At 42.5% G+C, this 16,262-nt stretch overlaps 1 protein-coding gene across 2 annotated transcripts in view; it reads left to right on the forward strand.

Annotated features, from left to right (window-relative positions):
• The window catches only part of FKBP15 (FKBP prolyl isomerase family member 15), a 105,709-nt gene that overhangs the window by 77,492 nt on the left and 11,955 nt on the right, over nucleotides 1–16,262 (forward strand). For both annotated transcript variants that reach the window (XM_040324327.1, XM_040324328.1), the window contains 8 exons: nucleotides 582–753; nucleotides 849–985; nucleotides 1,447–1,593; nucleotides 2,643–2,726; nucleotides 6,077–6,178; nucleotides 6,398–6,451; nucleotides 10,257–10,358; nucleotides 15,396–15,503. In XM_040324327.1, coding sequence (XP_040180261.1) covers nucleotides 582–753; nucleotides 849–985; nucleotides 1,447–1,593; nucleotides 2,643–2,726; nucleotides 6,077–6,178; nucleotides 6,398–6,451; nucleotides 10,257–10,358; nucleotides 15,396–15,503 — 906 coding nt within the window. The remainder of the gene's footprint in view (nucleotides 1–581; nucleotides 754–848; nucleotides 986–1,446; nucleotides 1,594–2,642; nucleotides 2,727–6,076; nucleotides 6,179–6,397; nucleotides 6,452–10,256; nucleotides 10,359–15,395; nucleotides 15,504–16,262) is intronic.

Below are 16,262 nucleotides of genomic sequence, written 5' to 3' on the forward strand. Positions count from 1 at the left end.
AAGCTACCCCTGGGGGGGGGGGTGTAAAATATAGTGATCCAATCCCTCTTAGTGCTTGACAAATTAAATATCTGTTACTCATAGGATCCAAAACGTGAGGAAAATTAGTCTGTTCTGAAAGTAAAGTGCAAAATACTAAATATAAATTGATTAAAGTTCCTAAATCAGCGTACACGCCCCTAGCGGCCAGCGTAAATATGCAGTTAAGATACGACGGCGTAGGAGACTTACGCTGGTCGTATCTTATACAAATTCTGGCGTATCTGATTCTTTGAATCGGGCGCCAAGATACGACGCCTCAGACTCAGAGATACGCCGTTGTATCTTCTATGTGAATCCGGACCATAGTTTCCTGCTCTCCATATTTGTTCCAGGTTGGAGACTTTGTATTGAAGCTACAGATTACCCACTAGGCATCGAACACTGCCAGACATTTAAAAAAAAAAACTCTGAGTCCACCAGTTTGCATCCAAGACTAAACATTATTTTTAACAGACTGACCCTTTACGTCTGGTTGCTATAGACAACCACACTGTGTTAGATTTGATATATCGGTGGTTTGAACCCTTTATGTATCACAGGCCAAGGTGGCAGAGGAGTTGTCAGCTGCGACTGGCCAAGTATCCCGTCTGCAGCTGGAGGTCACAGCTTATCAGAAGAGGGAGATGGAGCAGCGGACACAGCTAGTGGCGGCCCAGCAGGAGGCAGAGAAGTGTCAGGCTGAGCTCTCCTCTCTACGGGCACAGCTCATAGGTCAGTGACCTCTCCACATTCAGTGAAAGTAGTAGTGTATGCATTTCATCCCTGGGTATACGTTAACAAATCTTACCTATCAACCTCTCTTTCAGAGGTGAAAGAAACATCAGAGCAGACCAAGAGCCAAGCCAAAAATGAGAAGGAGAGCCGGCGGAACCTGGAGCTGCGACTTGCGGCTCTTGAAGATGAGATCTCTGACTTGAAGGTGGAGAAGAAAAACTTGGAAAAGGTGACCTCAATTATGTCCTAAACACTTTATCTATACATTCATGTGGATATAATATTAGCTGCCTTCATCCCAGGCCAGATTTAAATCCTAACTCTGACCATAACTTTGCTTTTAGCTTTGGTGGGGTGGGGAAAGGTTAGAACTTCTTTCAGTGCTTTTATTGCTGTCCAAATTGGCTTTTACAGAAAAAAGTGAGATTTGGGGTAAAATGTAATTGCCTGTTTGTGGATCTACTGATTGATTTGATATGCAGTTTTCACCGAAGGTTACCTTTGCTTATGTACCATTCTACCATATGCTCAATTTGACTTGCCCATGTATTTTGTGTAGCCTTTTTGAAGGTGCAGGTAATATACACTATATATAGTTCTGCATCTTTATATATTTTTTTTGGTGATGGTATTCATTTTAGGAAATTGTGTATGTTTGTATCTATAATAACCTCCAGTTTTGTGACCCAGGGCCTAGCAGAGCGGAAGAAGAAGTCTCAGCAGGAGCGGCAGCAAGCAGAAGAAGAGCAGGAAGAGTTGCGGAAAAGTTTTCAAGAAGAGACTGAAAACTTAAGGCAGCTGCTGAAAAAAGCTCGAGAGCAGGCAGCTGCAAAGCAGGTCAGTAGGAACAATACTGTTTTTTTTAAGCGCAACTTCAACAAAATAGTTTTTTCCTAGTGACTCTACTACTAATTTTCATGTCATAAATTCAGGAAGTCTCTCAAGTGGTGTCACAGATATTTCTGGCATCAAAGTAAATTGCAGTTTAGGCATTCTGTTTTAATGTACCGTATTTTTTGGCATATAAGACGACTTTTGACATGTAAAAAATGCCTTAAAACTTGGGGGTCGTCTTATATGCCGGTACCCGTCTGTTCAGGCTGCGGGCATCTATTATTCAAAAGCCGCGCCTCCTCCTCCATGCTGTTCCGTGATAGGCCGAACACTCATTTTCCCAGCAGAGCCTCTGTTTCAGTGTGCCGTCTATCACGGATGCCTTCTCATCCTTGGCCTCGGACGTGAGGACATCCGTGATAGGCGGAACACTGAACAGAGGCTCTGCTGGGAAAATTAGTGTTCCGCCTATCACGGAACAGCATGGAGGAGGAGGCGCAGGTTTGAATAATGGATGCCGGCAGCCTGACAAACGGTACAAACAGGGGAAGGTAGGGAGATCGTGACAGTGAGGTTGGCAATGGCACAGTGGGGCATGTGTAATGGCACAGTGGGGCATGTAATGTAATGGGCACAGTGAGATTTGAAAATGCCAGTTTGTCAGCGGTTGTTCCTGTCAGCAGTTGTTCTGGCTACCCCTCAGCTTCCAGACAGACTAATAGGAAGGGGGTCGTCCTATACGCCGAGTATATCCCAAAACCAACATTTTAGCTGGAAAATTAGGGGGTCGTCTTATACGCCCAGTCACCTTATACGCCAGAAAAAAACGGTATCTAGTTTGAGTTTCTTTTTAACATGTTCACATGTGTCACGTTTTAACCTGCCTATTGCTTGTCAAGATGGCTGTTTATTTATTCGAAATAATTGATGACCTAACCTGAAATTAAAGAATAGGATAAAAGAAGTTCTTGGTTTTGATTCGTGTGAAAGGCTTTTTGTCCCCTGAAAACCCATTTCATGCATCAGATTTCGATGTTTTCTTTTTTTTTAAGCTATTATCTTCCCGTGATCGTGATGAGCAAAGACTCTTGGAGCTTGAAGAACAGGCCACACAACTACAGCCACTGAAAGAGAAGGTGATCCATATACTAGGATGAATGATTTTTATTTTATTTTTACTTGGATCAAACCTGTGCAAGAGCTATGAATTATATACACTTTAATGACAGTCCTAGTACCCAGCTATTGGGAGCATGCCACCCACTCTTCTTTACAGTGACAGATTATCTGGTTAGATTTCCAGTGCTGTTACATGAGGACAAGGACAGAGTTCTCAACACTGTACAAGCTCCTAATTGCAACTCAGAACTTACTTGATTCTTCCTCTATTTGCTACCAGTAGATGAATGGATGAAATAAGGAAATGTAGAGCTGCCATTGAACCTGCTGCTTCAGCAAATGCTATGTTATGGGATTACTGGAAAATAGTTTAGCTATTTGCAGTAAATTGAGCCTAAAACATTATCCGTTCTGTTTAACTGTTACACATTTTAGATGTTGTGCTCACTGCAAAGTTAAAAAGAATTGGCCAACTTCTGTAAAAAAAGTAAACTAGCATTTCAGGTGTGTGTGTGTGTGTGTGTGTGTGAGAGTGTGAATTTACAGTCATGTGAAAAATTGGGTACACAATGGAAATTGTGGACTTTTTTTCAAAATACGTGAACAGGCAAATATTTGATCTTTATTCAAACGGTGCCTACAGATAAAGGTTACATAGTTGTACAGATAAAGGTGATGTACAAAGGAGAAAATGCATTTTCAATTATTTACCCAACAAATATATCAATTGGTGTAATGGTGTACTATGGAATTACACTGTTGGCATGAAGAACTGGTATTGCCCCCTGTAAACAAATTACATTTTGTATAACCTCCCACTATTCTCTAATATCGGCTGCTGTGAAATTCTTGACCACTACTCCATGCAAATTGACTTCAGCTGCAAGATGTTTGTGGTTTTCCTTGCATGAACACCTGTTTCAAAATTCCGCTACAAAATTTCAGTATGTGCTGTCACTGACTCCAGCACATGCCGATCACAAATGATTTATGGCCAGGACCTGCCAATCAGCAAAGCGAGTGACAGGAGAGATCTCTGTGTAGGTAAACAACTCTACTGACAGCGGCGATGTGCCGGTTTTTGTTTCCCTGCAACCTGGAAATAAAAAACGCCATATTCCTTAGCATCACATAGTAAACCCTTTACACTTGTTAGGCACACAGTTAACGCTTTCATTGCTCTAGATGTTAACCCTTCCTAGCCAGTGTCATTAGTACAGTGTATATTCTTAGCACCGATCACTGTATTGGTGTCACTGCAGTTAAATCCCACAAAGTGTCAGATTGCCCGCCGTACTATCACAGTTCCGCTATAAGTCACTGATCACTGCCAATACTAGTATAAAAGAAAAATAATTCAAATATCTATCCATAGTTTTGTATACACTATAACTTTCATGGAAACCAAATATACACTTATTGGGATTTTCTTTTACCAGAAATATGTAGCACAATATATTTTCACCCAAATTTTTTGAACAAATTTGATTTTTTGAAATGTATTGGATATGTTTTATAGCAGAAAGTAAAATATATATATATATATATATATATATATATATATATATATATATATATATATATATATATATATATATATATATATATATATATATATATATATATATATATATATATTATAAATAAAAAAATAAATATATATATATATATATATATATATATATATATATATATATATATATATATATATATATAATAAATAAAATAAAAAATACCATATTTATCGGCGTATACCACGCACTTTTTTCCCCCTTAAAATAAGGGGAAAAATCATGGGTGTGCGATATACGCCGATACCCGCTTCCCGCGCTGTGTTTAAACCTTGCCTCCGACATATACCGAGCGCAGTACACTCGGCCAGGCTCGGCTCCCCTCGCGGTCACGCCCTGTGCCACCTCCTATGCGAGAGGAGCCGAGCATGCCCGAGTGTACTGCGCTCAGTATATGTCGGCGGCGGCATTCAAACACAGCGTGGGAAGCGGGGATCGGCTCAGAAACAGCGCGGGAGAAGCAGGGAGGACACCACCGAGGCCGCAGACGGACGGCAAGGCCGCCGATGGACGCCGGGCAAGACACCGACGAGGGGCATTCAAACTGTAAGTTTTTTATTTTTTCCTAAAATTTCCCTTCTAGGTTGGGGGTGCACGCTATACGACGGTGCATGCTTCACCCCGATAAATACGGTATATACATTTTTATTTTTATTTTTTTTTATTTTATAGTGCTTTTATATAATAAAAAAAAACAGCGGTGATCACATACCACCAAAAGAAAGCTATCTGTAGGAAAACAACTGATATAAAGTTAGTTTTGAGTACAGAATTGCATGACCTGGTAATTTAGTTAAAGTAGCGCAGTACTGAATAGCAAAAAATGGCCTAGTCATGAAGGGGGTAAAATCTTATGGAGGTCAAGTGACACGTTTTTTTGTTACAGCTAGCTGATCCCTGCTAGCTGTTAGATCGGGGAGCTTGGGGGGGGGGGGGGGGGCAGACCAGTCTGTTTGCAACATGTTACTGGTTATACCCTGAATATGGGTGTACTAGTAACATGTTACGAAAGGTGAACTTCTACTTTATCACACTTTGATGCAGAATGTATAGTAACTTTGACTGTAAGCTGTCAAGGCTCTGAAGTAGAAAAGCAACCCCAAACTTTTAACATTTCCATCGCCATGCTTCAGAGTTGTTAAGAGACTTTTTTTCTTCTGAAATACTGTCTGTTTTGTGGCAAACATGTCTACTGTTACCAAACAACATTCATCTTTGATTCATCTTCAGCACATTGTTTTGGAAAGCCTGTTCTTTGCTTCATATGATCAATAGCAAATTTTATTCTTGCTCTGATGTTTTTTGGACAGCAAAGGCTTTTTCCATATGGGTGTACTTACTTTTTTTTACATAATTGTATGTATGTATGTATAAATGTTTATTAAGCTGTTGTCAGGGCAGAAACAAAAATTCAAGCAAGTACTTCAGCTTAATTATTAGGCTATTTTTAAAGAAACCTCTGGCTCCTTTGACTTCTAATTTAATAAGAGTGCTAAGCCTGCTAAGTGTTCTAGTGATAGCGCTATCTGTTCAGGGGACCAGTCAGCTCTTCTACCTTGGTGACATCTCTCCTCAACACGTCTTGCCTAATTCTGCAGGGAATTCTATGTGATGTAGCCCCACAGATTCCTTCATGTGCTGTTGGAAGAAGTAAAACGTAAAGCTGGGTAATGTTGCCTGAACCTCACAGATGACTAAATAAAAAGGGGGCAGGGGATGTAGAGGGTTAAGGATAAATCGTCTGACAGTAGCCAGCTTGTCTTTTCTTCATATTGGCCTTCCTTTGTCCCCTTCAGTGTGCACTTCTCCAGAGCCAGATCACATCTCTCAATGAGAAGCTTAGAGAATCTCGTGCAAAAGAAAATGACATTGATCTGGCAAAAGAACATGCAGAAGAGGTGAGAAAAATCTTTATGTGCACTTTTTTTTTTTTTTAAGTGTGGGCTGTGAGCCACAGAAAATTAAGAGTGAATCGACAGTCCTGGTAAGCAATTCCAAGTGATACCTTCATGTGTGACAAGTGATACCTCTATAGGACACCACTTCCCAGTGGATCCTTTATATTTTATGTATTTAATAAAAAAATAATTATAACTGTCGTTTTGATATATTATTAGATGGTGTCTCGGCTCCAGGAGAAAGTAGTTCAGCTCCAGCCTCTGAGACAGCAGGTGAGTCTTTCTCTTACTCCTCAAATTCAGTAATTTGACAGAACATTACCTACACCTGTACAGTTACCTCACATGTGCAACAGTCTATGTGAAATAAGGGAAAATGATTTGTAATGTCTGAAGCAGGGAAGAGTTATAATTTGTCATGTTTGTGTTTGTTTGTGACCCCCCATTGGGGAGATTTTGCCTTACTTCCTGTGACACCCGTACAAATAATGGGGGAAATGGTTGTCCCAAGACAGGAAGATTGGGGCAGAAAAATACCATTCCCCCACCCTACTTTGTGTCTCTGACTCCCATTAGAGATTTCCCATTACATTCGCTTGTGATAAGAAGTGAGAGAAATCTCCCAAACAGGGACACAGATTGCAAAAAAAAAAAATAGCTGGAGTATAAGGGTTTTTTCACACGGGTTTGTCCGTGTACGCAGGAATCGATCCGCTGAGCAGGCGGATGACAGGTCTGTCTCCGCTCACCCTGCGGAGATGGAACTGTCAAAACCCTGCTGTCCTCTATGGAGATCGGATGAAAACAGACCACCTGTTCTTTTTTTCATTGGATTCGATTCTCCAGATGGGTGGAAAATAGGTTTTCGATTCGTCTGGATTTCATGGACAGGATCGGAGCGGATATCAGCGGACATGTCACCACTGACATCCGCTGCTTCATAGAGATGCATAGAGAGTCCGCCTGAAAAACTGACATTTGGACCTAAACGAAGAGCCTGTGTAAAAGGGGCTTATAACCTAAATGGAAGAAATTGTGTTGGACCTCCATGACTGCATACACAAGGATTTCTTTACAGCTCTTGATACATTGTACTGCTTGATTTGATAAGTGTGATCAGCTTGAATGCCTAAAAGATAAGTTCACCTTTTTAAAAAAAAAAAAAATACATGCACATCTTTTTGCAGGTAAAAAAAATTCTGCATTTATTTATTTAAAAACTCTTTTTTTTTTTTTTTTTTAACTAAGAGCCTGGAAAGCATTGCACATGTGATCAGCAGATCGTGGATGCTATGCAGAAATCCTGCAGACTTTTCAGTGTATCTGTCTACTCGTACGGGTCGGTGGGCAGATACACACAGACAGGAAGAAACAAAGGACTACCAGAGCACTCAACGGTCCATGGTAGTTAATTGAGAACTACAAGCTGAAAGCAGCAAAGGCTGTCGGTACTTGTAGTTCCCCCATTCACAGAAATCTGTAAATAATTGACACGGCCGGGCAGGGGGAGAACATCACCCGCTTGCTGTCACTAGATGCAGCGGATCTGGGAGATGCTGCAGGACTGAGAACATGTTACATATTCCACCCTAAAAATGTGTGGAACCTGTATCATGTTCCAAAAGATAAACTTATCTTTTTAAGAGGGCCCTTAAAATTTACACTCGCCTGCTCAAATTAGGCGAGTGGAAATAAGCTGAGGGCGAGCGGAGTCGGGGGCCAGCATAAGACTGCCAAGGCCGCGTGTTGCTAGGAATGTGGCACGACCCCGATCTCTGTAACAAGCTGCTGATGCGGCTATTTAATCATGTGATCGGCTGTGTCCATTCACAGCTGTTCACATGTAAACAAGGAAATGCCGGTAATCGGCACTCCTCTTTTCACACTGACAGAGTTTGCAGCGAGGAGAGCCGATCAGCGGCATCTTCTCGCAGGGCACGGTGAGAGATGTAATTAGGGCACTGATGATCTGTGCCCTGATTACATTAGAGCGCCATAAATGCCCACCAGTGCCAGCAATTAGTGATGCCAGTCTGTGCTCACTTTCAGTGCTGTCTATCAGTAATGCCCATCAGTGCCGCTTATCCATGCCGGCTATTGGGGCCCATCCGTGCCCATAGGTGCAGAATATTCATGCCTCCTCATCAGTGCCGCCTCATTAGCGCGCATCAGTGAAGGAGGAAAATTTACTTTATCTACAAAACTTTACTGACCGAAACAAAGAAAAACTTTTTTTTTTTCAACATTTTCGGTCTTCTTTTTTTCCTAAAAATAAAATATAAAATCCCCACCAGTGATTAAATACCACCACAAGAAAGCTCTATTTGTGTGAAGAAAATTATAACAATTTCACATGGTTACAGTGTAGCATGACCGCGCAATTGTCATTCAAAGTGTGACAGTGCTTAAAGCTGAAAAATGGCCTGGGCAGTAAGGGGGTGAAAGTACCCAGTAGATAAGTGGTTAACCACTTCCCGCCCAGTCAATAGTCAATTGACGTCCGGGAAGTGGTTCTGAAATCCTGACTGGACGTCTATTGACGTCTATTGACTTTGGGTACAGTGTAGCATGACCGCGCAATTGTCATTCAAAGTGCAACAGCGCTGAAAGCTGAAAATTGGCTTGGGCAGGAAGGTGCGCAAGTGCCTTGTATGAAAGTGGTTAATGTTAATTTTTTTAACTTAATTCTGCATAAAACTTTTAACGGTGTTATAACGGTCACCACCGTTTACGACCTTCCATCAACCCACGACAGCTTATCTGACACTCCATCCATCCAACAGACATCAGACATCCCATTTCCCAGAATAACGAGACTTGCTCTGTTATTGGTTTCAAATGTATGAACACTTTTTATGGTTAGCTCTCAAGTTTTTATATACAGTTTTCAAGGCATGTTTCAGTGATCACAGGAATAATCAAACTCTCCACCCACCCATCACACACTGGGGGGGCTTCAATACACCTTCAGATGGGCTAATTGCTAAACATTCCAGACATTTCGGCGCCGGTCTATAATTAACATGACCTAATCACTCCACCTGAGAAGTCACATTCCTTCATTAACAGAATTCAAACAAAACACCATCACACAATGATTTCCCCTCAATCCACATCTTTAGACAGACGGTCTGTCTCTGATACAAAGGTATTCACACCTGAGCATCAATAGGCTTTAAACAGTGTTATCACACAATGAAAGGTCTTTCAGGAGCCAGCCTCATTTAACAACTCACTAGCCTGGGCTAATCATTGTAAAGAGTCATTATTGACCAGTAGGGTCAGAATATTCTTTACAGACATTAAGGAATGTATGGTGGATTACTGTCCATGTTAAAACAATCCAACATATATCCCTTTATTTCCTGGCTCAATCTGTGCCCAAAAGTGACTCCTGTTACAAGTGTCATTTCATGAGATAATTTACAAGGGCTTGTTTAGGCGCGAGGCAGGGTGGGGCAACTGGTGGCGAGTAACTCTTAAAGGGGTTGTAAAGAATCAAAAAAAAAAATTATCTTTTTTTTAAATAACAAATAGTTATACTTGCCTTCACTGTGCAGCTCATTTTGCACAGAGTGGCCTCGATCCTCGTCTTCTGGGGTCCCTCGGTGGCTGTCTCGGCTCCTCCATGCATCAGCTAACCCCCTTAATGGGAAGCTCTCTCCCAAGGGGGTTAGCTTGCGGGCGCGCTCCTGTGATATTGCCGCCAACTGTATCACTCGGCCCCACCTCCGGCGCGCTGCATCATTGGTTTGATTGACAGCAGCGGGAGCCAATGGCTGCGCTGCGATCAATCATCCAATGAATAAGCCAAAAAGCCTGGTCGAGAAGCCTGCTCGCTCACAACGCAGGACTTACGAGGGCTCGGGTGGGTAAACGGGGGGCGACAGAGATCAGATGTTTTTTCACCTTCATGCATTAAGGTGAAAAAAAATAGAACCATTACAAGCCCTTTTAAGGCCTGGCTACTAGCTCAAGACTTGAAATTTTGAGTCCTGCTTTAAGAGATCTATTCTTCTTGCAAAGTTAAGATTTGTGATTCTATCTACTCACATGCCATTCTTGTGTCTCCTGTCAGTGCGCCCAGCTCCAGGCTCAGGTCGTTACCCTAACAGAGCAACTTGAAGACACGCAGACGAGGGATGGTGATAGAAATCTGGCTACGGACCCCACAGGAGAGGTGAGCTTTTGGGTCTGACACCCAACAGGCACATTGGCAGTCTAGCTCATAATTGCAGGATAACAGGGTTCCAGTCACGTTTTGTTTTTTTTTGTTTTTGTTTTTGTTTTGTTTTTCCCATTGAAATATTATGTAAATAAAGTTCCCATTTAAGAGCATCAAACATACCACTTCGTTGTCTACAATAATAAAAACACTTGCCTCCACTGCTGTCCAGAACGATGTGGCCGTTTCCATCTCCTATGTGGGCAATTGAAGCCCAGTAAAATTTTTTCACTCTTCCCGGTGAGATGTGCATGCTGGGTAAGCTTTAAATCCTGCGAATGCGCATTAGAGCGCCGCTCGTATCGACTATTGTTTGTCCTGTTGTCATAACAACGGGCGGCGGAGGAACGTCCCGCCCCGTTGTTATGGCAACGATGATAACAGAATCCCCACACTGCTCTCTCTCTCTCGTCCTGCAGATTAATGAAAAGTAAGCAACAACAGTTTAAAGGCATGTAAAAATGTATTTATTTTTGTTAATGGACTAATGCCATTTTTTGAGGGTGGAGCTCCGCTTTAAGGCAAAACGTCTTCTTTTCCAGTCTTTATTTTTTTTTTTTAGTTGAGTGGAGAAGGATTTGAAAAACTTCTTTTTTTTTTTTTATCCATGTTGAGGAGATTCCCCCTCTTTGTGTGACTGTTATCATTGAAAAAGAAAGGGGGGGGGACAAATATATTTGAGTGGTCACCAGAACAGGAATGGAGGGTAAATCTTCCAATAAGGGACTCTGGTTCTGGTGTTCACAAAGGATTGCCCTCACTTTGGAGGATTTTCCTCTTACTTCCTGTTATGACTGAGGCAGGAAGTGAAGGTAAATCTCCCCAATGGGACACAGATTGCAAAAAAAAACACCTGATGGGGGTTATAACTAGGATTCTCCCGATACCACTTTTTATTTTTTATTACTTTTACAATTTTTAACCTTTTTTAAATATTTATTACCATTTTTTTCCCCCCTAACAGCCCTGTTGAAGGGGCTTTTGTGAGATATCAGGAGTAGGGTTGTCCCGATACCACTTTTTTGAGACCGAGTACAAGTACCGATACTTTTTTTTCAAGTACTCGCCGATACCGATACTTCATTTTTTTTTCTATGTCATGTGACAGTGGCAGTATTTTTTTTCCAATTTCTTCTTCTTTTTTTTTTTTTTTTAGGGGGGAGGTGAATTTATTTACATTTTTATTTAAAAAAAAAAAATATTGCAATTTTTTTTTCTTTTTTTTTAATCAGCCCTGTTGGGGGGTCTTTGGTGAGATATTAGGGATCTTATCAGACCCCTGACATCTCCCCTTTGAGAGAGAGAAAGGGACTAAGGACACAGATTCCCCAGTCCCTTTCTTTGCAGCCTCAGCTAAAATGAATGAAGAGAAGTTCCTCTCCATTCATAAACTGAAGCATCGTAAACACAGGTTACAATGCTCAGTTATGTGAATGGACAGAGTCAGTGATTACTGACTCTGTTCATTCTGAAAAGGTAGGAGCCAGATTTAGCGGCTCCTACCTCCGCTCTCAATCCTGACAAATTTGGGGGGGGGGAAGACGGCACGGAGGGGGGAAGACGGCACGGAGGACGGAGGGGGGGAAGACGGGACGGAGGGAGGAGGACGGCACGGAGGGGGGAAGACGGAACGGAGGGGGGAAGACGGCACGTTATACAGCGGTGATCGGTGCCGCTTTAGGGGGAATTACAAGCACCGATCACCGCTGTATAACTTTAACCAAAACAGCTGAAAAGGGGGCAGATCGGTGCTTGCAACTCCCCTGCACTGATCACCGCTGACTGCCCAGGTGAAGCATCGGAGCATTTCCCGCGTACAAGTACTGGGGGGGGGGGGGGAATGCTCGGTATCGATACCGATACTAGTATCGGTATCGGGACATCCCTAATCAGGAGATATAACAGACTCCTGACCTCTTCCCTTTGAGACAGGGAAAGGGACTGAGGACACATATTCCCCAGTGCCTTTCTCTGTATCCTCAGCTGCACTGGAGTTGAATGGAGAGGCGACAGATGCTCCTTTCCATTCATAAATGGAAGCATTGTAAACTGTGTTTACGTTGCTCAGTTATCAATGGACAAAGTCCACATGGAGGAGGACACAGGGGGGGACTGGAGGAGGCCATAGGGACAGTCGGGGGTGATTGTGCGGTGGTGGGGGCAGTTGCAAACACTGATCCCTCAGTATAGATTTTAATAAAGCATCCGACAGCCGCAAGAGGGAGAGGAGGAGAAGCTTCTGTCAGATGATTTATTGAAATCCCTACACCCCTGACTGCCCAGGATATGGATCAAGATCCGGAGCATTTGCAAATGCTTGGTATTGGGACAACCCTAGCTATTAAACTCCCTCATTAGACACACTCTTCTTCTTCATTGAATGTAGCTATTGAATGTTGTTTGTTTGGGATGTAAGCGTTTTTTCCAGTGCAGCCATGTGGGACCAGTCTACATGGGGGGGGGGGGGGGAAAAATCATTTTATTTACACACAGTGTCCCAACATCTTGAACTATGAGAATGACTCTACATCCCTCCCTTGACTTCTCAGTGTGGGGGCACAGTTGCAGAACAGGGACATTTCCGCTTCCAGTTCAATGAGACATCTGGACTGCCCCCCCCCCTTTTTTTTTATCTGGGCTTGGTAGCCCTCTCCCCCCTCCCTTGCCCCTGGCCGCCTTACCATTTGGCTGACCCCTTGCCCGGTGCTGCCCCAACTGTGGGATGGCAACATTGGGCCTCTGCGATGAGGTCACGCTCGCATTGGTCATTTGGCCCACCTGGGCTTATGTCTCCCTGTTCCTCCCTCCCCCCTTTTTTTTTCTGTATGCTTTTGTTCTGTGGCTTGAGTGGGCTAACTTGCGCTGTGCTGAGCATATTCCTGCAAGAGTTAAGGGTGTGTTCGGCCCATCGTGGGCCACGGTTTGTGGCCTTCACGGTCTCAATTTCTCAAAAACAAACTCCTGCAAATGAAACGCAAATTACTGCATTTAGGAGCATTTGGTTCTTGAAATGCCTTTTGAACCCATTTTTTTGCATTCCAAAAAATGCCTTTAAACTCCACTGCCTAGAGAAACTACTATAAACGACCCTGTGTACATGCATGTACTGATAAGATAACATGGAGGAGAGTTCAGGGGTACTTGAAAAAAATTCACAACTACTCCTAAACGTTCGTTTACCAGCAGTACATGAGACCTTAGACTGTTATGTTTTAAATGGCTTCACTTTTACAAAGTATGAAAAACTTGCATATATATATATATATATATATATATATATATATATATATATATATATATATATATATATATATATATATATATATATACTCTGTTCTTTTATGCAGCTGATTTATTTGGAAAAAATGTTTTTAAATAATTTAGAGCTCCAGGGAGTATCTAACCCTTAGGCCCCGTACACATCGGACATGTCTCCTGGGAGCTTTTGGTCTGATGTGTGTACACACCATCAGACCAAAATCTCCGCGGACAGAGAACGCGGTGACGTAGAAGACACCGACGTTCTCAAAAACGGAAGTGCAATGCTTCTACGCATGCGTTGAATCAATTTGACGCATGCGCGGGATTTCGGGACGCTGGTTACACGTCATAACCAACGGACATGTGCGATTAGGTGTACTAACCATCGGACATGTCCGACAGACATGTTTCCAGCGGACAAGTTTCTTAGCTTGCTAAGAAACTTTTGTCCGCTGGAAACCTGTCCGCTAGGCCGTACACACGGTCGGACATGTCCGCGGAAACTGGTCCGCGGACCAGTTTCAGCGGACATGTCCGACCGTGTGTACGCGGCCTTAGAGGGTTGGCACCCCCATCCCTAACAAAAAATACACCAACCTAGCAAGTGTTCAGGTACCAGTACAATACAAAGTTCTATCATACAATTCATACGATTATATCCATGAAGAGTTTTCTTTTAAAATCTGTAGGTCTGACATACACATTGAGTTAAAAGCCAGTACTACAATTTTAAAGGAAAACTTTTGATGGATATGTAGTAAACATATGTATCAGTATGTATCATTTTGGTTCCTTAAAGTCCCATGTTGGTGTATTTCTGTTGTGTTTCATTGGAAACCTCGCAATTTAGTGGTTTTAACATCCTGGATAAGAACCGTTCTTATGTTACCGGTGCTCATAGCCATTTTACTTTTCTTAGCACAGTGCAGTTCAGCCTTGGAAACCAGTTGGTAGCGATGGGCTCTGGCATGTTCGGATTGAGCCCGCCAGAAATCCAGCACTGCACACCACCACTGCATGTCTGAGCCCATCAGTGGCTTTATGTGTGAGGTTTAGCCCTCATCGAGTTATAGTGTTTTTTTCTAGGCCAGCCTGGGGGAAAATAATTAAGTCGGCAGCTACAAATGCTGTAGCTGCTGACTTTTAATATGGCACCTTCCTGTCCAGGGAGCCCACAATGTCGGCATTCCAAGCCAATCCGTTCATCAGCTCTGGGTGCAGGCGCCGGCATCTTTACTAAGGGAAATGGGAAGTAAAGCCTTGCGGCTTCATAGCCTATATTCTACTGCGCATGCGCAAATCGTGCTGCGCTTTCTGACTGGTTCTGCTGTCTTTTGAGACATGTGTCTCCCAAAAGATGGTTGGAGGGGCCTGAAGTTTCTTAGATCGACACACAACTATACAGCGATCTTGCACAGTAGTGGGAGCGGATACCTGGCTTTGAGGAAGCAAACAAATGGGGCTTGCCCTTTTGGGTGGAGCTCCACTTTAAATGGTTTGCCAAGCTTTGCTAATCTTGGTAACTTCTACTGTTTTAACAGCTAAGGTTAGGAGCATGGAACTGACACCAGTAAATAGAACATAAATGTGTGGACAGGTATTTTTTCTTTGCGTGCGTGCAGTTGTCAATTCCACAACAGAGGGACTCAAACTGCCCATAATGTCTGTGTTCTCTACACCTGATATCCACATGGTAGATCTTTACATGTTTGTGTTAAATTTCTCTGTCAGGTGAAGAAGATTATGAATGGAGTCTTTCAGTCTCTCAGAAAAGAGTTTGATCTGGAGGAGATGTACAGTGGGCGAGTTGTGTTGGGCACCATTATGAATACTATAAAGGTAAATGGTTTAATAAGCAATACGTACACAGTGTGTATTGATTTTAAGAAGCAGTACATATATAGTTATTGTTAGTTCATTTTTAACACCGCTTTCCAGTGGTCTGGAAAATAAATGCCTCCCTTACACATGTAGGTAGGCTCATAGGCTGATATGAATGACCTTCTTGCTAACAGCTGACTAGGAAATGTATATAGAAAGTTTGTCTTGCTTTAAGCAATATTGACCACATCCACATCCCCCCTTATCCTTACTGAAGGGTATTATTTTACCAATGCAGCTGATTAACAAAGCATTGCTAAAGGCTGCACCATCCAGTGGCCAGCAGAGAGGAATATGCTTGTCTATAGGGATGGCAAGGTTGTGCTCTTTCACCCGGCTTCATCACTTAGTCTCTGCTGTCAGTACATCTGAATGGGTGGCTACATAGGGAGAAAATGATAGGGCAACATGAATTGTAGACACATAAATAAAGAAAATTATAACATATTTATGGGAATTGAATGTGCACAGAATGTTAAACCATTTTGCTGCGGACGTAAGGTATATGGACCTGCAGAAACTTTTCCAGCTGACCGGATCTGTATGCCTTACGTCAGCTGCATTCCCACTTTGCTTTAAGCTCATGGTTACTTCAGTGACCATTAACTGTTATATCAGAGTAATTCTCCAGACTTCGCTGCATAATTAAACGGCTATGATCAGCGGCTAATAAGCCACTGATCATAGCAAATCATTCATTCAAATTCAATCATTTGT

This window comes from Rana temporaria, chromosome 9 (assembly GCF_905171775.1).
Source record: "Rana temporaria chromosome 9, aRanTem1.1, whole genome shotgun sequence".
Taxonomy (NCBI): Eukaryota; Metazoa; Chordata; class Amphibia; order Anura; family Ranidae; genus Rana; species Rana temporaria.